This window comes from Cebus imitator, unplaced genomic scaffold (genome assembly GCF_001604975.1).
Source record: "Cebus imitator isolate Cc_AM_T3 unplaced genomic scaffold, Cebus_imitator-1.0 Scaffold8, whole genome shotgun sequence".
Lineage (NCBI taxonomy): Eukaryota > Metazoa > Chordata > Mammalia > Primates > Cebidae > Cebus > Cebus imitator.
This window is the reverse complement of record NW_016107323.1, coordinates 6,066,476-6,085,335: the sequence shown is the minus strand read 5'-3', so window position 1 is coordinate 6,085,335 and position 18,860 is coordinate 6,066,476. Positions and strand designations below refer to the sequence as shown.

Sequence of the window (18,860 nt, the reverse complement as noted above, 5' to 3'; positions counted from 1 at the left end):
GCGCATGCTCCGAGCGGGGGGCTTTGCTGGGGGCGGGGGGCTGTGGAAGGCCCAGTGCGCATGTGCGGGAGGGGCTGCCTTGCAACGCCCCTGGGAGGAGGTGGGGCATGCAATGGTGCCTCGGGGGCTATTATTTCATTCGCTTTGTGCCTTCGGCTTAACTCTGACCATTGGAAAGTCTCTCCAGGCTCAGCTGCAAGAAAAAAAAGCCGGGCGCGGTGGCGCATGCCTGTAATCCTAGGGCTGTGGGAGGCCCTGGCGGGAGGATCGCTTGAGGCCGGAAGCTCGCAGCTGTAGTGAGCTTTGAACCGGCCATTGCACTCCAGCCTGGGCGACAGAGCGAGACCGTCCCTGGCGCGGCGTGGGGGTGGGGGAAGAAAAGTACCTGCCCCTTAGGGGTGTTGTGGGAGTGCAGTGAACAATATAATAGTACTGCCCAGGCTTGATGGCTCAGGCCTGTTATCCCTACACTGTAATCCGAGGCAGATGGATCGCCTGAGGTCAGGAGTTCCAGACCAGCCTGGCCAACATGGTGAGACCTCGTCTCTGTTAAAAATACAAAAATTAGCCGTGCGTGGTGGCTCGCACCTGTAATCCCAGCTATTTGGGAGGCTGAGGCTGGAGAATCGCTTGAACTCGGGAGGCAGAGGTTGCAGGGAGCAGAGATTGCGCCACTGCACTCCAGCCTGGGTGACAGAGTGAGACTCCATCTCAAAAACAAAACAAACACACAAAAGATATAATAGTATTTGTGGAACTGTTATATACATTATCTCATGCAATTTTCATGGCCTATTTTATGACGATAAACTAAGGCTTACAGCAGTCAAACATTGTGCCTAATGTATCAGGCTTGTGGGAGACTTTTGGGTCATAGAGCTTAAACCCCAAAGATTTATTCTCCAAATGACACCACTGTGCCTCCTCCCCACCACTACTAATACACTTAGGATTCTCTTTCCCTCCCTCACATCCAAACCATCCATATCTCCTTTTGGTTCTTTCTCCAAAACAAACCTCAAATTCAACTGCTGCTCTTCCATCTACTGGCTACAGAAGATCAGCTGGGAAGTATTCTCCTTTCTAGAGAGAGATTTTTACATCATTACAATACCCGGGACCGGCCCAGTGCTATGGGTCACGTCTGTAATCCCAGCACTTTGGGAGGCCGAAGGGAGTTCTCTTGAGCCCAGGAGTTCGAGACCAGCCCGGCCAACATGGCGAAAACCCATAAATTAGTCAGGCGTGGTGGCATGCACTTGTAATCCCAACTACTCCGGAGGCTGAGGCAGGAGAATCACTTGAACTCGGGAGGTGGAAGCTGCAGTGAGCTGAGATTGCGCCACTGCACCCCAGCCTGGGCAACAGAGCAAGACCCTGTCTAAAAGCAAACAAAAAGAAAAAAAAGACAATCCATGGGTTAAAACCCTTCTATGCTTTCCAAATAGGCTTAGAATAAACCCCAGCTTCCTGCGGAGCTCTCAATGCTGCTTCCTCTCCAATGGAAGCCCCCACTACTGAATCCAGCTCCAGGCACATTTGCTGGACACACCCAGCTTGTCCCCCTGTGGCCTGCACACCCTTGCTCTCACCATGCCCTGGCCTGGAAAGCCTCAGGTCTCAGCTCAGGATCTTTCCGTGAAAAGGTCTCCTGCCCCACTTTCTAGCCCATCGCTCTATAGCTGCTATAGTAGACAAAAGCATCTTATTTATTTACTTATTTTTTCTTTTTATACAATTTCTTTTCTTTCTTTGTTTTTTTAGAGACAGAGTCTCTGTCACCCAGGCTGGAGTGCAGTGGCATAATCTCAGTTCACTGCAACCTCCACCTACCGGGTTCCAGCAATTCTCCTGCCTCAGCCTCCCAAGTAGCTGGGACTGTAGGTGCACACTGCTACGGCCAGCTAATATTTTGTATTTTAGCAGAGATGGGGTTTCACCATGTTGCCCAGGCTGGTCTCGAACTCCTGAGCTCAGGCCGTCCACCCTCCTCAGCCTCCCAAAGTGCTGGCCACCGTGCCCAGCCTTTATAAAATTTCTTTAGAGACAACATATTATTTATTGTTTCCTCATGTGTTTCTGTCTCCATCTCTAGTTGTAACCTGAGTGAAGAAAGGAATTGCTCCTTCTCGTTGTTGGTGTGTCCCAGTGCCTAGGACAAAGAGCTGAAGTCTAAGAAGGGAGAGAGGCTCAGAGCTGAAAATCATTTGCCTTTAGAGCCACTTTGAAAAAACAGTTCCACAGTTTTGTATACAGGGAAGCATACACTTAGCATGTGACCCAGCACTCCCACACCTAGGCATTTACCCAAGGGAAATGAAAATCTGTATTCACACTAAAGCTTGTATGTGAATGTTTATAGGGATTTTGCTCATAGTAGCCTAAAACCGGCGAACAACCCTAATATGGGACCCACTCCCATGGGGCACCCCGACTATACCAGTAATAGAAAGGAACAAACAAGTGATACAAAAGTGGGCATACGGCCGGGCACAGTGGCTCATGACTGTACTCCCAGCACTTTGGGAGGCCAAGGCAGGCAGATTGCTTCAGCTCACCAGCTGAAGATGAGGCAGATCACCCTGGGCAACATGGCAAAACCCCATCTCTACAAAAAATACAGAAATTAGCTGGGTATAGTGGTGCATGCCTGTAGATCCAGCTGCTTGGGAGGCTGAGGTGAGATGATCACTTGAGCCTGGGAAGTGGAGGTTGCAGTGAGCTGAGATCATGCCACTGTACTCCAGCCTGAGCAATAGAGCCAGATCTTGTCTCAAAAAAAAAAAGGTAAATAAATCTTAAAAGCAATATGCTTAAGTGAAAGAAGTCACACAAATGCTATATATATTTTAGGATTCCTGTCTCAGTCTGTTTTCTGTTTCTTAGAGTACCTGAAACCAGGTAATTTACTGACAAAAGGAATGTATTTCTCATAGAGGCTGAGAGGGCCGAGGTTGAGGGTTTGCATCTGGTGAAAACCTTCTTGCTGATGGGGACCCTGCTAAGTCCTGGAGCCGTGCAGGGCATCGCATCGTGAGGGGCCTGAGTGTGCTAGCTCAGGTCTCTCTTTTTCCTTTTATAAAGCCACCAGTCCCACTCCCATGGTAACCCATTCATCTATGAATTCATTTATGGGGACAGAGCCCTCGTGGCCCAATCACCTCTTTAAGGCCCCACCTCTCAATAGTGCCACATTGGGGATTAAATTTCAGCATGGATTTTGGAAGGACAAATATTCAAACCATAGCAATTCCACATATATGAAATTCTGGAAAAGGCAAAACTATAGGGAGAGAAGACAGATCAGTGGTTGCTGACACTGGGTGATGGGGCAAGCTGATAAGAGGCCGGAGCAGTTTTATGGAGGGATGGAACTGTCCTAGATCTTGATTGTGGTGGTGATCATACAATACTGTATATTTGTCAGAACCTGTCGAAACAAAGCCTCCAATCTCATGGAGCTTACGTTCCATTGAGGGACGAGGGACGAGAGGAGGAGAGACAGAGAGTAAGTAAAAATTAGGAGCCAGTCGTGGTGGCTCACGCTTGTAATCCCAACAATCTGGGAGGCCCAGGTGGGAGGATCCCTTGAGCCCAGGAGTTTAAAACCAGCCCGGGCAACATAGCAGGACCCCATCTCTACTTAAAAAAATAATAATAATAATAGCTGGGTGGGGTGGGATGTGCCTATAGTCCCAGCTACTCCAGAGGCTGAGGCGGGAGGATCGCTTGAACCCAGGAGCTCAAGGCTTCAGTGAGCCATGATCACGCCATTGCATTCCAGCTTGGGCAACAGAGTGAGATCCTGTTTCAAAAAACAAAACAAGAACGACAACAGAAAACAAGAAAACAGAAAACAGGAGCAATAATGGAACCGACGTTTGTTTAGAGGTCGGAGCATCCTGTCGTCTCCTCAGGCGCTCTCATGACACGGGCGCTGTAGCTCCCACTCACGGATGAGGAACTCAACCCCAGAGAGGTGAGCTGAGCTGTGGGAGCCCACACAGCCAGGGCGGAGGAGATAGACATGGAAGCCACGATGTCCGACTGCAGAACTCGTGCTCCCACTCGCGACAATATACAGGTGGCCCAACGTCCTTTCCGGACACCAAAGTAACCCCCAGAAAGACCTGACACCAAACCACAGTTCTCACTTCAGCCGTGATGCTCAACAGTGGCGGAACAGACAGAGGATCAACCGGAACGCGGCAGTGCTTGCCACGCACGGGGAGGGCCGGCAGGTGGCGCCAGAGGGCCACCTGGCTGCTCGCTTCAAGCCGTTGCCTGCAGTTCCCAGGGCGCTCCGGAAATGACGCGGCTGATTCTCGGGGTCGCGTCTTTCCCGCACCCAGGGGTTTGTGGGATTCCGAGTTGCGCAGAGGCTGAGATTCTAGAGCACCCTCGACACCTCCACCCCACGTACGTGTTGCAGTAATATCAGAATTTGGCGTGCGGTTTACCCGTGTTTACCGCTTTGCGTCTCCTTTGTGAATCGTCTCTGTTTGAGCATCACGAGACCTATTTTAACACTGGTGCGGGGCCGCGAGGTCATTTACGGGTCCCTTCTTCTTAAAAGGGGTAACCCGTTGACTTTGGGCAAACTCCTTTCCTTCTCTGGGCAGCAGTTTCCCCTTCTGCAAAATGAGGGCTTGGATTGTAGTTTCTAAGTTTAGCTGTGGTTTGCGAATTCCCGGGGGGTTCTTTAACAATTAAGGTGCTTGGGCGTGGAGTGCAGAGCTCTGGGTTTCTGCAAGCAAGCCAGCTGATTCTGATGCACAGGTAGACGTGGAAGACCCTGGATCAGATTGTCCGGAGGGTCCCTTCCGGCTTTAACATCTGCTTCCTTTCTAGGACGTGGTTTTAAACTTTAAAATGAAAACGTAGAACTAGGAATGTTGCTGTGAGACTCCTTGGACAAACTGATTTTTGCATGGAGGACAGAACTTGAGCAATCTCTGTCTTGGCCTTACCACTGACGTCCCTTCTTTCCTGTGGGGACGGGATGGATAGATTCCTGGTGAAAGGGGCTGAAGGGGGCCTTTTCAGGAAGCGGGAGGAGCAAGAGGCAACTGGAGAAGAGCCCCTTGTGTTGGGAGGAGACCAAGAAAGCACAAGGAAGAGGCCCAGGAGAGAGGCCCCGGAGAGTGGAGGCCACTCCACAGGCCCCAGCTGGCGGTATATTCGGGCGGAGGGCCTGGACTGCAGTTACACAGTGCTGTTCGGCAAAGCTGAGGCAGATGCGATTTTCCAAGAGTTGGAGAAAGAAGTAGAATATTTTACAGGTAAGCAGAGGGGTGTGTGTGTGTGTGTGTGTGTGTGTGTGTGTGTGTATTGAGGGCTTGTTTGGTGCAATTAATGATCGTATGTTTGGAGAAATCTGAACTCAGGATCTGTTATTCACTGATGGGTTCACTAATGGATTCAACCAATATTCTTTGAGCACCTCTGGCCTAAGCCCCTTACATGCTTAGGACATAAACTTGAAAAAACCTGGATTTGCCTGTCCACTGGGGCCGATACATGACTCAAGTGAATCTCCACTTGGCTACTGATTAGCATCTTCTGGAAAAATTTACAAAACAAAGTGAAAAAACGTGCCGGGTTCTACCTCAGACCACTTCAATCAGAATTGCTGCAAGTGCAGGCTGCCCATTCATGTTTTTAAAAAGCTTCCAGGTGATTCTCATGGGTAGTCAGGGTTGCGAATCACTGATCTCATAGGAGAGATAGCAAATAACCAGGTAATTTCTCTACGCCAGTGGTTCTCAGGATCACCCGGTGGACTTGCTGTTGGCAGGACTTGGGTTGCTGGGCCCCACCCCTGTGGTTTAGTTTCTAAGGAGATTCCAGGTGCTGCTGGTGCTGCTGGCCCGGGGAGCAGATGTTGAGAACCACGGCTGTACCCTGTAGTGAGGGCACAAGGACCTGGCAGAGAGGCATAGAAAAGCCCACAGGAGGCGGGGCATAGTGGCTCACATCTGTAATCCCAGCACTTGGGGAGGCTGAGCAGGTGAATCATTTGAGGTCAGGAGTTCCAGACCAGCCTGGCCAACATGGTGAAACCCCTAAAATACAATTCTACTAAAATACAAAAAAAAAAAAAAAATTAGCTGGGCATGGTGGCACATGCCTGTAGTCCCAGCTACTCGGGAGGCTGAGGCAGGAGAATCATTTGAACCCGGGAGGCGGAGGTTGCAGTAAGCTGGGATCGTGCCACTGCATTCCAGCCTGGGCAACAGAGACTCGGTCTCAAAACGAAACAAGGAAAGAAAAGCCCACGCACCAGGCATGGTGACACACACCTGTAATGCCAGCTACTCTGGAGGCTGAGGTGGGAGGATCACTTGAAGCCAGGGGTTCAAGTCCAGCCTGGACAACATAGCAAGACCCCTCGTCGCTTTATTCTTTTATGCCTTGAGACAGGGTCTCACTCTGTCGCCCAGGCTGGAGGGCAGGGGCACAGTCCTGGCTCACTGCAGCCTTGACTGCCTCAGCATCCTAAGTAGCTGGGACCACAGGCCTATGCCACCAGCCTGGATAATTTTTAACTTATTTGTAGGCCTCGCTGTGTTACCCAGGCTGTTAACTAAATTCCTGGTCTTGAGTGGTCCTCCTGCCTTGGCCTCTCCAAGTGCTGGGACTGCATGCATGAGCCAGCACACCTGGCTCACATCTCTTTAAAAAAAGATATGCCCACAAGAAACCCCAGCTATGTGAGCCCCATCTTTAATGGGACCATATCCCGTTAGTCCCCACAGCTGGCAAAACCATCCTAGCCTGTAAACTGACTTTATTGTCTCCAATTTCAGCCTCTTTATTCTGCTCTTACTGTAGTTAAGGCAGTTAAGTTAGTGTTTACTAAAACAATAGCCCAGGACCATGTTTCCCTACTAATAGGACAAGACTCACTCTTCTTACATGAGCGTTTGGGGCAATTGGCTGGGTGCAGTGGTGCACACCTGTAATCCCAGCACTTTGGGAGACCGAGGTGGGTCGACCACTTGAGCCCAGGAGCTCAAGACCAGCCTAGGCAACATGGTAAAACCCTGTGTCTACAAAAAAATACAAAAAAAGTTAGCTAGGCACGGTGGCATGCCCCTGTGGTCCCAGCTTTTCAGGAGGCTGAGGCGGGAAGACTGCTGGAGCCTGCGAGGTGGAGGTTGCAGTGAGCTGAGATTGTGCCACTGCACTCCAGCCTGGGTGACACAGGGAGACCCTATCTCAAAACAAAAGAAAATTTGGGGCAAGCCAAAATGATGATTGAGGAGGGCTTTAAATTACATGGAAAGGCAGGGCGTGGTGGCTCACGCCTATAATCCCAGCACTTTGGGAGACCGAGGCAGGTGGATCATGAGGTCAGGAGTTTGAGACCAGCCTGACCAACCTGGTGAAACCCCGTCTCTACTAAAAATACAAACATTAGCCAGGCATGGTGGTGGCGCGTGCCTGTAATTCCAGCTACTCAGGAGGCTGAGGCAGGAGAATCACTTGAACCCAGGAGGCGGAGGTTGCAGTGAGCTGAAGTTGCACCATTGCACTTCAGCCTGGTGACAAAGCGAGACTGTCTCAAAAAAAAGAAAGTGCATGGAATGACAGGGAAATGTTATTCCTGTCTTACTGCAATACCCAGGGATCGTGTGTTGGGCATTGGATTTCTGGTGGTGGCGGTGGGAGTGCTATCTGCATTTCTGGAGGGGGTGTCAGGAGGAAAGGAACTGCCATGTTTCCTCTGCCCAGGGGTGCTGGCCAGGGTCCAGGTGTTTGGGAAGTGGCACAGTGTGCCCAGGAAGCAGGCAACGTATGGTGACGCTGGGCTGACCTACACATTCTCAGGCCTCACGCTGTCTCCAAAGCCGTGGATCCCAGTTCTAGAGCGCATCCGGGATCGTGTCTCTGTGGTGACTGGAGAGACCTTCAACTTTGTGCTCATCAACAGGTGACGACACCCTGTCTGTTTAGTGGACTCAATGTTTCAAGGCTTCTATCTCTTCCGAAAGGAAGTGTTTAGGCTTCCACCCTATTTGGTTCATTGGTACACATCATTCTTTAGTGCACCAGGGCTCTAGGACTGGAACAGCGCCAGCATCGGTCTTCCTGGAGTAGGAAGTGAGAGGCGATTAACTCCTGAACATACAGTCAAACGAGACACTTTCTTCTTTTCTTTTTTTCTTTTCTTTTTTTTGAGACAGGCTTTTTCTGTGTTGCCCAGGCTTGGTCTCAAACTCCTGGGCTCAAGTATCCTCCCAAAGTGTTGGGATTACAGGCGTGAGCCACCATGCCTGACCCTAGACAGTTTCAGACAGCGATAAGCATCTTACAAAACATTAAAACAGGCCAGTCTGACTGAGGATGAATGAGAGATTTGTGTTTAGGGCAAGGTTTCTCAGCGGCAGCACTGTGGATGTTTGGGGCCCAATCATTGTTTGTTGTTGGGGCTGACCTGTGCCTTGCAGGATGTTGAGCACATCCCTGGCCTCCATCCACTAAATGCCAGTAGTGTTCGCCACCCCCGGTACCTGTCCTCTGGGACAGAATCACCCTAGCGGAGAACCCTGGGTGGATTTAAGGGAAGGTCACTTTAGATGGAGTGGTTAGAGGAGGGCTGAGGCAGTGCGTTTCAGCTGGTAACTAAATGGAGAGTGCCAGCCACAGACATCTGGAGGAAGAGCAGAGGGACCCTGGAGTGTGAAGCAGAAATCCCGCTGGGATGGCCGGAAAGCAGTGAATGAGGGAAAGAAGGAGATGGCATGAGCTCAGAGGTGGGCACGGGCCAGACCGTGCAAGGAATGTGGCCTTTAAATGTAGGGCGAAATCACGTGATAAAGGCTTACATAGATCAGCCAGGGGGGCTACAGTAAGATGTGATTTTGACTTTGGGTGTTTTCAGTCTTTTTTTTTTTTTTTAAATTTTAAAATTATTTATTTTATACTTTAGGATCTGGGGTACATATGCAGATCATGCAGGATTGCTGCACAGGCACATACACGGCAAGGTGGTTTGCGGCCTCCATCCCCCCATCACCTATATCTGGCATTTCTCCCCGTGTTATTCCTCCCTACCCTCCCCACCTCCCTGCTGTCCCTCCCTTAGCCACCCTACAACTGACCCCAGTGTGTGATGTTCCCCTCCCTCTGCACATGTGTTCTCATTGTTCAACACCCGACGATGAATGAGAACGTGGTATTTGGTTTTCTGTTCTTGTGTCAGTTTGCCAAGAGGGTGTTTTCAGTTTTAAAGCACATGAACTGGTCAGGCATGGTGGCTCATGCATGTAATCCGAACACTTTGGGAGGTCAAGGACAGTGGATCGCTTGAGCCTGAGTTTGAGACCAGCCTGGGTAACATGGCAAAATCCTGTTTCTAGAAAAGAACAATATTAGCTAGGTGGGAGACTGAGGTGGGAGGATCACTTGAGCGCAGGTGGTCAAGGCTGCAGTCAGCTATGATTGTGCCACTGCACTTCAGCCTGGGTGACAGAGCGAGACCTTGTCTCATAAATAAATAATAAATAAGTCACATGAACAAATAGGTCAACAAAGCCCGTCAGGGTTGGCTCATCTAAGAGCCCGCTGTGGACCTCAGGCCCTTGCAGAAACACGGCACAGACAACCGCACAGAGCGCAGTTTCACACTGTGAGCAAACGAGGGCTGGCAGTGCAGGCGTTTCAGGAGACAGTGGTTTTCATGCACTGGGCTTCTTTTTTCATTGCAGGTATAAAGATGGCTGTGACCACATCGGGGAGCACCGAGACGATGAAAGAGAACTGGCCCCTGGGAGCCCCATCGCCTCTGTCTCCTTCGGTGCCTGCAGAGACTTTGTCTTCCGGCATAAGGATTCCCGTGGGAAAAGCCCCTCGCGGAGGGTGGCGGTGGTCAGGCTGCTGCTGGCCCACGGAAGCTTACTCATGATGAACCACCCGACCAACACGCACTGGTACCACAGTCTTCCTGTGAGAAAGAAGGTTCTGGCTCCACGGGTCAATCTGACGTTTCGTAAAATTTTGCTTACTAAAAAATAAAAATGTTTTTAACAGTTCTCTTTTCTCTTTCTCTCTTGACTCCAAGAGGGAGCTGGCATTTCCTTTACCAACAGGAACAGAAAGGTTTAAAGCATTTATGTAACAATGCAGAATTCAGAAAGATGATGTTTGTAACGGATCAGTGCATTACAAAAGAAAACTACATGATTTTTTTCCTAACAAAATGATTATTTTATTGCTATAATACACAGCAGATACAAAAGTACCTTTAGCAAATACATATGTAAGCAGTTATTATGGCAAAAACTACTAGTTTAACTTAGGTTTTCCCCAAAAGAACTACTTACTTTGAAAATAACTTAAAACTAGAAATCAGATTATTGGGCTGCTACTTAATGCCTAATAATTTACAAAAGAAGTCAGGTTAAAAGACTTTGCACAGATATTGTTCACATTTACAGCCTTGGCTGAAACCCTGGCCTCTGAGCAAGGAAAGATCTGCTTACAACCGTGTTCCAAGGCTCAGCTCCTTTTCTCCATCATCTTTAATGGTAGATTTCAAAGAGTTAGCAGTGGCAGAACAGCAATCACTCAAAGCTACAGCTTTGCAGTATACTTCTTTAAGGTCACATGATTGGGCATTTGTTCCACCAGACTTGGGTAAAACAGGTGCGTTCATTTCAACATCAAAGCCAAGGTCTGCAGTGGGCGAGTGCAGAACGGACACGTAGTTCAAGCTGCCCCTTCCACCCCGGTGCCCAGGGCCTGGAGAGCCTACATAGTCTATTCTGTTGAGAGCAAGAGTTACTGAGTCCTCAGGGTGTCGTCTGGGCCCAGCAGACAAGTGATCACCAGGGCTTCCTGCACCATGAGCTGCTGCCAAGGCACTGTTTGGTGTGTCTGCCAGCTCGCCCCCAGCCGAGGAAGCACAGGTCTTAGCCTTACCTCAGGGGACCTTTTGGATAGGTCTGATTCCAAATCTTACCTCTGATGAGTCGGTTTGAATTTGGTACCCATTTTTTTAAATTAAAAATCTAGCTTAAAACATAGGTACTACTGTGTCATCAAAATTCCTTTGGCCCTGGGCTGCATTCAGAGACTTATCTGAAAAGGGAAGAAAGTGCTCAATACATACTCTTTGTATTAGGCTACTGGAAATGAATAAATTTAGAATATGGACATAGGGCAACATGACAATACTAGATGCCTTCTGTAGTTACGTGTTGAAAAGTCAAAAGCTGCTTTCTTCTTTTGTGGAAAGGGCTGGTCGTCAACTCTAACCCTTCACTTCTCAAATGAAAAAACTGAGGTCCAGGGAGACTGCAGCCCCATGGTCAGCCCTTCCTTCCTAAGCCAGCTCTCAACTCAGGGCAGGGATTGTCTTTTTATACAAGCTCCTACCCGAAAACCTTAAGAGCTCTGCATGGCAATAAATAAACATGAAAGTAACCGTCCACGGTGGATCCTTGTGTAAGAAAGAGTTTTCCACAGCAGAGGAATCAGGTGTTCCAAAGATACTGCTCAGTTCTGGCTATTCACAGTTTTATAATACACTATAAGAACATTTCAGTCCAGTATACAAAAGATCAAAGCAACGAGTAAGCTTTTCACTTATAACTGACAAAGTAGTGAAAGAGTTTCCCCAGGGGGCAGATTTGGCAAATGAACATTGACTCCATAGAAAGAATGGAAAGGTTAGAAAAGGCATAGAAAAAGGAAGGTGTTCTCTAGGCAACTTTGACCTGTTCTCTTGCTGTCCTTTGAGTGACCTGGAAGGAATATTTCAGAATGGACGTGTTACAAAAGCAATCGAAAGTGAAAGGCACTTTTTCTCCTAAATTCTTGCCTTTAATAATTTCACTAATTCTTGTCAACAATTTTTAATGGGCCTGCTTATTAAAAATAAAAGATCTATGTGGAAATGTGGGAGGATTAGACAAAGGTACCTCCCCTCTGAGAACACCTAACATTACAATATGAAAAGAGCAGCTTCAAGAATCTGAATTTTTTAAATTACCTGTATCAGATGAGTAAAAAGACACTCTAGCCATAACGAATGCTTTCTTAACATGATGGTACCATGTACACACACGAGCAGAGCTGTTCAGGGAGCCTGATTGGGTATGAATTGGGGCTGGCTCCCAGGTGGAGCCTGCTCTTAGAACACACCGGAAGGCTGGAAGGCTCTAATGGGGCTGCTTGCACACACAGTAAGTTTTACTTTTTTCCAGGACAGTGCAGACACTGCCATCGGCTCTAGCCTCACAGGACAGCAGTCATTCTTCAGACTTGTACTCCTGGCTCTGGTGCTGCATCCTGGAAAGGACGCGCTCATAGAACAGCAGGTAGGCGCTGGAGGACAGGACCTCCTGCAGGCTGGCCTTGCGGACAGTGTCATCGGAGACCCATAGCCACTGGTTGCTGGTTGAGAGAGGGTTCCTGGCCGAAGGTGGGGACCGTCGGTAAGTGACAAAGTGTCCAGAGTGCATGTCTCCATGGTGGACGACAACTGCCATCAGCCGGAAGAGGTATGTGGAGGAGCTGAACGACAGGAACACAAGTCAGGGGTTTACAATTTTAACAAAAAAGACTTTATAGACAAAAACAAAAGAATCCTAATGTTAAATAGGAGATCAATACAATGGTAAGTCCATACCACCGAATGCTACACAACTATTAGAATACAGATCGGTATTTACTGGCATGGCAATATGTCCATTCAATGAGTATATATATATATATTGTATTTGTGGATGTTTGTATCAAATGAGTGTGTTTATACTGTATGTATGTGTGTTCACATACCCACATATGACTTTATAGAGTGCATGACCCTAAATGTTTAATTGGCTATCTCTAGGTGGTATCCCAAGAAATTTTAAATTTTCTTTATATTTTATACATACACACATATATACACACATACATATGGATATGTAAATTTTATGTACTTTAAAAATTCTTAGTTTAAAAGTGATTTCCATTTTGGACAAAAATAAATAGGAATGTGTAATCGTGAAACTTAACCTTAAAATGAAAAATAAACCTCTATATTTTCCGGAATTCGTTTCTGTGAAAAGCTAATTTTAGAAGCTAAGAGCAGTGGTAGCTCTAAGATGGGGATGGAAAGGGCGGCTCACCTGTAGTCGGGAACAACGGGGAGAGGGAAGGGCACTGGCGCTGACAGCGTTGGCAATAAAGATGGGGAGCAGGCGCCATTCATAAAAATCTGGGTTTTGGGGGCCCCTGGCTGATTCAGAACTGCAAGAGAAAAAGGCCCGAGTGAATAAAAATTAGCAGTGGCTCTGTAAACAAAGCCTAGTTTTGATTACCTTAAAAGTTAACTCCCCATAATACTATAAAGAAAAAAACGTATTTCATTTGGTATTATACGGATCCATAAAATAATCTACCCTTTATCCTTAATACCAAATAGGGATAATCTATCTCAATCCCAAATAGGAAAAACGTATCTAGCTCCAGGTTTATGGCTAGCCTGGGATCTTTGAGCTTCCTAGCCCTGTTTGCTAATGGCATGCATCAAAGTTAATCAGTAGCTAATTTACTGGCTTTTGACCTAAACCAAGGTTTCTCAACAGTGGCACCATGACGGTTTTGGCTGGATCATTCTTTGCTCTGGGGGCTGTCCTGTGTGTTACAGGATGTTGAATAGCATCTCTGGCCTCACCAGTAGCATCCCTCCCCCAGTAGTGACAGCCAAAAATGTTACCAGATATTGCCCAATGTCCCCTGAGAGGCAAAATCCCTCCAAGTTGAGAACCACTGATCTAAGCATTCTATTTTCTTTAATTCTGTCAGCTTCTAACGAACACCAACATATAACAGCATTAATACATGTTTGTGGGTATAGATAAATAAGGCCATATTTACATGTCTTTTCCTTTCAAGTGTCACTTTTGGAGGCCTTTACGTACCAAGTAGTTTACCGATGACTTTTTTTTTTTTTTTTTTGGAGACAGGATCTTGCTCTGTTGCCCAGGCTGGAGCACAGTGGCATGATCACAGCTCACTGCAGCCTCAAACTTCTCGGTTCAAGCAATCCTCCCACCTCAGTCTCCCAAAGTGCTGGGATTACAGGTGTGAGCCAACACGACTGGCCCTACTGCTGGCATCTTTAACCACAGTCAGCATGCTCTCAACATTAGTAAACCTGCACTCCAGCCCAGGAGAGGGGGAAGCTGGGGTGAAGAGGTCTTTAAAACCAGGGCCAAGGACTGAGCCTGAGTCTGCTCCCTACCTCATCTCTTTCTGATGTTAATCTAGTGACTTGATGAGAAAGAGGAAAACATCGTCTCTCTGACATGATGAGGTGTCAGGCCATGCACAAAAAGAACAAAAGAAGTAAGGGACCCGAAAATAGGAAAGTACGAGGTATGAGACGATCCTGACCCAAATGGGGGTGTTAGGCAGGTGCTGAGTTCAGGCTGTGAGCCCTTAAAGTGAGTGGGTTTTCCTCATCTCTAAAGAACTCAATGAGTCACATGAGACACATTTAGAAGACGGCCCAACACTCCATTCTAGGGCCAGTTCTCCCATGTGGTGTTTGCCCTTGGACCAATCATCCAACCCCGTGGAGCCTCCACATTCTTGTCGGTAAGACCGAGAGTGATAAGAGCTACCTGGCTTAACTGAGACCTCAGCTGAGGGCAGTCACGGAATCAGATACAGAATTCAGTAAAGTAGCCATTTCAACCTACAGAAGAGGCTCAGTGATCTTTAGCCAGAACCTGTCCTCCCCACATTTCCTGTACTGACAGGAAATGACACGACTGCAAAAGGAAAAAGATTCACTGGAATGATGTGAGCCAATGATTATATCATTTAGTGGAAAGATCAGAAGGCAAGGCTGCAATTTTAAGCGTTTCTCTCTGTACTTTTTCATCTGGAATATGGTTTCAAAAACGATACATCTCACTACTACATAATTTTAACCTCTTCTAAGAACTCTTCCTTCTTCCACCCCCAATCCTGCTGTTCTCAAGAATTTAAACAACCATTGTACAAGCCTTGTGCTCATGACATAAGGGACCCAGAAGGTGGTGATGCCAAACTGCTTTTCTCTGTGCTGAAAATTTCTGCTGTATCAGCTGCTCGTGCACACACCTGGTGTGGGTGCTGCCGGCCCGTCCTGCAGCTCCAGTGTAGGCCCTGGGTTCTTGTTCAGTTTAGGGTTGTATTGACTGGGTTCTGGGGTAGGCCCTGGGTTCTTGTTTAGTTTAGGGTTGTGTTGACTGGGTTTATGTCCAAGGAGGTGGTACTTGTAAATGTCCATCATCAGGAACTCATTGAACTGCACGTGCTCGTGCCGCTTCAGAGGTGTGCCGTGGCTGGACCAGCTCAGCCGCTGTAGGTGGATGCACAGACACTGAGGGAGCTACAGGTGGAAGAGAAACCAGGAGAACCAAGTTGTTTCAGGGCAAGACACGGGGAGTCCTCAAAACAAAGCCAATAGGGTGTGTGGTGTGGGCTCACCTTCCCTAGTTTTAACTGTTTAACAAAAGTGGTCCTCTGGTGTTCCACCTTTTCCCCGTTCAATGTTCCCTTGGCTTCAATCTGAAATAAAAGAAACATTTCTTTGCAGAAATGCCTAAAATAGCACAGCTATGGAGAGCTGCAGACCACGGTGGTGTTATAGTGGCACACAATTGGCACTTGACTGCTACCTGCTGAAATGAACTCAGCTGCCCAGTGATTAGGGTCATTAAATAACAGAAACATCGGAGGGAAGAGAACATGAAGAGTGAACACTGAAGCTCCGACACTAGCATGTCATCTATTCTGGTCTCTGTTTTCAGAAATTCTGTTCTATACAGCTCCTCTTGAGTCAGAGGGGAAACAGCTACTGAGGGGAGTCAGGCAGGTAGCACAGGTGAAAAGGAAGGTGTAAAACAAACGGGATTGGAGGCAGCTGCAGCAAACTGGAGAGGGCATGTCTCATCTCAGGGTGACAGTTAAGTTTATTCTTTTCTTTTTTTTCGAAATGGAGTCTCACTCTGTTGCCCAGGTTGGAGTGCAATGGCACGATGATCCTGGCTTACTGCAGCCTCCACCTCCCGGGTTCAAGCGATTCTTCTGCCTCAGCCTCCCAAGTAGCGGGAATTACAGGTGCATGCCACCACGCCTGGCTAAAGTTTATTCTTTAAACACTGTGCATGAAACAAAACTCATCTGGGAAAGAGATTTGGTCCATGGGCTGCCAATGTCCAAACCAAGTTAGGGAGAAATAGAAGTGGCTGAAAAGACCCACTGGGTACAGTCAGAAGAGCTCAGGGTCACTGGTGTGAGAGCGCTACATCAGCAGACACAGGCCGGCTGGGAGATGACATCTGGAGTTAAATGCATACCTTTGTACAGTTGTCACACACAACATCCCGCACTGATTCTGATGAGATGAAGTGGTGAAGGCAGTGGTCCAGGGTCAATGGGTGACCCTACAGCATGAGAAGAAGAAAATTACTACAATTCAAAGGACAGCTATACTGAAACTATTAACAGATGGCAGTGAGAAGACCAGAGCTTTATTTTGATGTATGCAGGCAATGAAGTTTTATAGTCACAACTGGATGTTTCCTGGACAAATGTGAGGCTCAAAGCCTCCTAGACTGCTACTACTAACAGATTCTAGAGCATGAGGATGTAACTGGACAAACTTGTGGACTTCCATGCTGTTTTAGGCATCTCTGAATTTGAGGTTAGTGTGTGTGTGCATTAAAAAAGCCAAAATTTCTGGAGCAAAAGAAAAACGATTCATCTTCCTCTCTCCCATAATCATGCCACATATTAAAGTTAAGATGGGGTTCAACCAACCATGTATCTGAATAACACATAGTGCCTGAGCCAGAGAAAATGCCTCAAAGCCCTTTCAAATTGAAATGTCTTTGAAACAGACTCCAAATAGACCATAAATCAGTACATACCCATGTGGCAGCTGGAATACTTAGTGAAAGGCTATCGAAGGTATCAAATCGAACAGGACTCTGAAACAAATATTGCAGAAAATCCATAAAAGATTTAGGTTTAATTCAAAGTTTTTAATATTGAGGTGGCCAACATTAACATAGTAAAATGGAATTCTATTATATTAGAATCAAATTCTATTAAAAACAACCTCGTAAACATAAGAAGTACAATAATACTAAAGAATTGCTTGGAACAGCTGAAAGATTAAATACCTGACCCAGCAATAATTTTGGGATTTTATTTTAAGGAAATAACCCTGGGCATAACTTACAAGGATATTCATCAACATTATTTATAATAGCAAAAATTTGAATACAGTCAGCCTCACTTAATAATGGGGATACATTCTGAGAAATGCATCCTTAGGCAATTTTGTCACTGTGTCATTTTGTTAGTGACACATTTTGTCAACTGTCATTCATCATTTTGTCATCACAGAACACATTTACGAACACCTAGATGGTGCATCCTACTACACACCTAGGCTATATGGTATAGCTACTGCTCCTAGGCTACAAACCTTACAACATGTTACCGTACTGAATGCTGTAAGCAACTGTAACACAATGGGCAGTATTTGTGTATCAAAACATAGAAAAGGTACTGTAAAAATAAAGTATTATAATCTTATGAGACCACCATCATATATGTGGTTTGTCATTGACCAAAACATCACTATGCAGCACGTGACTGTAGGTGAAACTTCTAGCAAATGATTTAATAAATTAGAGCATGTCCACAGAATGAAACACTATGTTAAACAAAACACAGAACGTATGACCATGTGGAAAGATGTTCATGTTAGATTATTCATTGCAAAAAAGCAGACGATGGAGTAGGGGGAGAGAGTTCCTGCTTTTGGTGATGGCAGAGGTGCTGATGGCAGAGGTGCTTGGGTAGATTAACCTTCCTTGAGATAACAACCGTAAAGTCTGGACCAAGACTATTTGAATGAAGGGAGAGCTACCAAAAGCAGGCAGAAATGAAACAGAAGTCAACTCTTGGAAAAACAGAACTCCATGGATGAGATATGTGTGTTTGTGGCTTTTTTTCCCAGTCGATGTGGTGCTAGGTGGCAAAAAAGCAGCATCCTACAGGATTGACTGGTCAGAAGACAGAGTTCAAGAATCAGGGCTGGTGCAGAGACCAAGGGAAATCCCAGGAAGAAAGGAGGCATAGAGGGGATGAAACCCAAAGTTTATACCTAAACTCTATTCAGTTCCAGGGCTGATCTCTGAACCACACATGCACAGGTGGAAACTCCAGTGAGCCTGGCAAAAAGAAGCAGTTGGAAGCTAAAAAAACTGAGCAGAGGTTTTGCTGCCCAATGTAGGGAGACAGAGTTGAGTTTGAGCCCAGCTGGGTTAACTGCAGGCCAGAAGAAAATTAATTTTTCTTCAGAGAAATGAACAGAGTCCCTACTCTCTCTGTCTCTACCATGATGTTAAGAACACAATAAAAAATTACTAAACATAAAATACAAAGAAGTTGGCACACAAGGACCTCACAGATGTATCATAAATATGCTCAAAGATGTAAAGGAAAATATACAGTGACAATGAATGAACAAATTGACAATCTCAGAACAACAATGGAAACGATTAAAAAGAAGGAAATGGAAATTCTGTAACTAAAAACGACTACAATGTAAAATTTGCATAGGCAGAGATTGGAGATGAAAAAAGAATCAGGCCAGGCATGGTGGCTCACACTTATAATCCCAGCACTTTGGGAGGCTGAAGTGGTAGGATTGCTTGAGCCCAGGAGTTCAGGACCAACCTGAGCAACACAGTGAGACACTGTCTCCACAAAAATTAAAAAAAAAAAAAAATCAGCTGGGTGTGGTGGCACAATCTTGTAGTCCCAGCTGCTCAGGGGGCTAAAGGTGGGAGGATGAC

The 18,860-nt window shown here is 46.7% G+C and overlaps 2 protein-coding genes across 4 annotated transcripts in view; one reads left to right on the top strand and one right to left on the bottom strand.

Moving 5' to 3' along the window:
- The first annotated feature begins 4,292 nt into the window (after positions 1-4,292).
- ALKBH2 (alkB homolog 2, alpha-ketoglutarate dependent dioxygenase) lies at positions 4,293-10,037 on the top strand. 2 transcript variants are annotated; one of them, XM_017541440.2, is made up of 4 exons: positions 4,295-4,547; positions 4,996-5,282; positions 7,738-7,936; positions 9,714-10,037. In XM_017541440.2, exons 2-4 carry the CDS (start codon positions 5,003-5,005, stop codon positions 10,018-10,020), a joined length of 786 nt encoding a protein of 261 aa, XP_017396929.1. In that variant the 5' UTR covers positions 4,295-4,547; positions 4,996-5,002; the 3' UTR covers positions 10,021-10,037. The 2 variants fall into 2 exon arrangements, with proteins under 2 accessions (XP_017396937.1, XP_017396929.1); XM_017541448.2 differs by lacking the exon at positions 7,738-7,936 and having other exon boundaries at positions 4,293-4,547.
- A 154-nt stretch (positions 10,038-10,191) lies between these two features.
- USP30 (ubiquitin specific peptidase 30) overlaps positions 10,192-18,860 on the bottom strand; it is a 34,702-nt gene continuing 26,033 nt past the window's right edge. For both annotated transcript variants that reach the window (XM_017541421.2, XM_017541428.2), the window contains exons 8-13: positions 16,920-16,979; positions 16,347-16,433; positions 15,475-15,555; positions 15,106-15,376; positions 13,122-13,242; positions 10,192-12,522 (exon numbers count right to left, since the gene is read on the bottom strand). In XM_017541421.2, the coding sequence (XP_017396910.1) occupies positions 12,258-12,522; positions 13,122-13,242; positions 15,106-15,376; positions 15,475-15,555; positions 16,347-16,433; positions 16,920-16,979 (885 nt within the window). In that variant the 3' untranslated portion in view covers positions 10,192-12,257. The remainder of the gene's footprint in view (positions 12,523-13,121; positions 13,243-15,105; positions 15,377-15,474; positions 15,556-16,346; positions 16,434-16,919; positions 16,980-18,860) is intronic.

Bases quoted from the DNA above. Each gene is read 5' to 3' on its own strand.
- ALKBH2 (XM_017541440.2), top strand. From the start codon at position 5,003: ATGGATAGATTCCTGGTGAAAGGGGCTGAAGGGGGCCTTTTCAGGAAG. The intron at 5,283-7,737 runs GTAAGCAGAGGG...TCCTCTGCCCAG, and splicing joins AGAAGTAGAATATTTTACAG to GGGTGCTGGCCAGGGTCCAG. The intron at 7,937-9,713 runs GTGACGACACCC...TTTTCATTGCAG, and splicing joins AACTTTGTGCTCATCAACAG to GTATAAAGATGGCTGTGACC.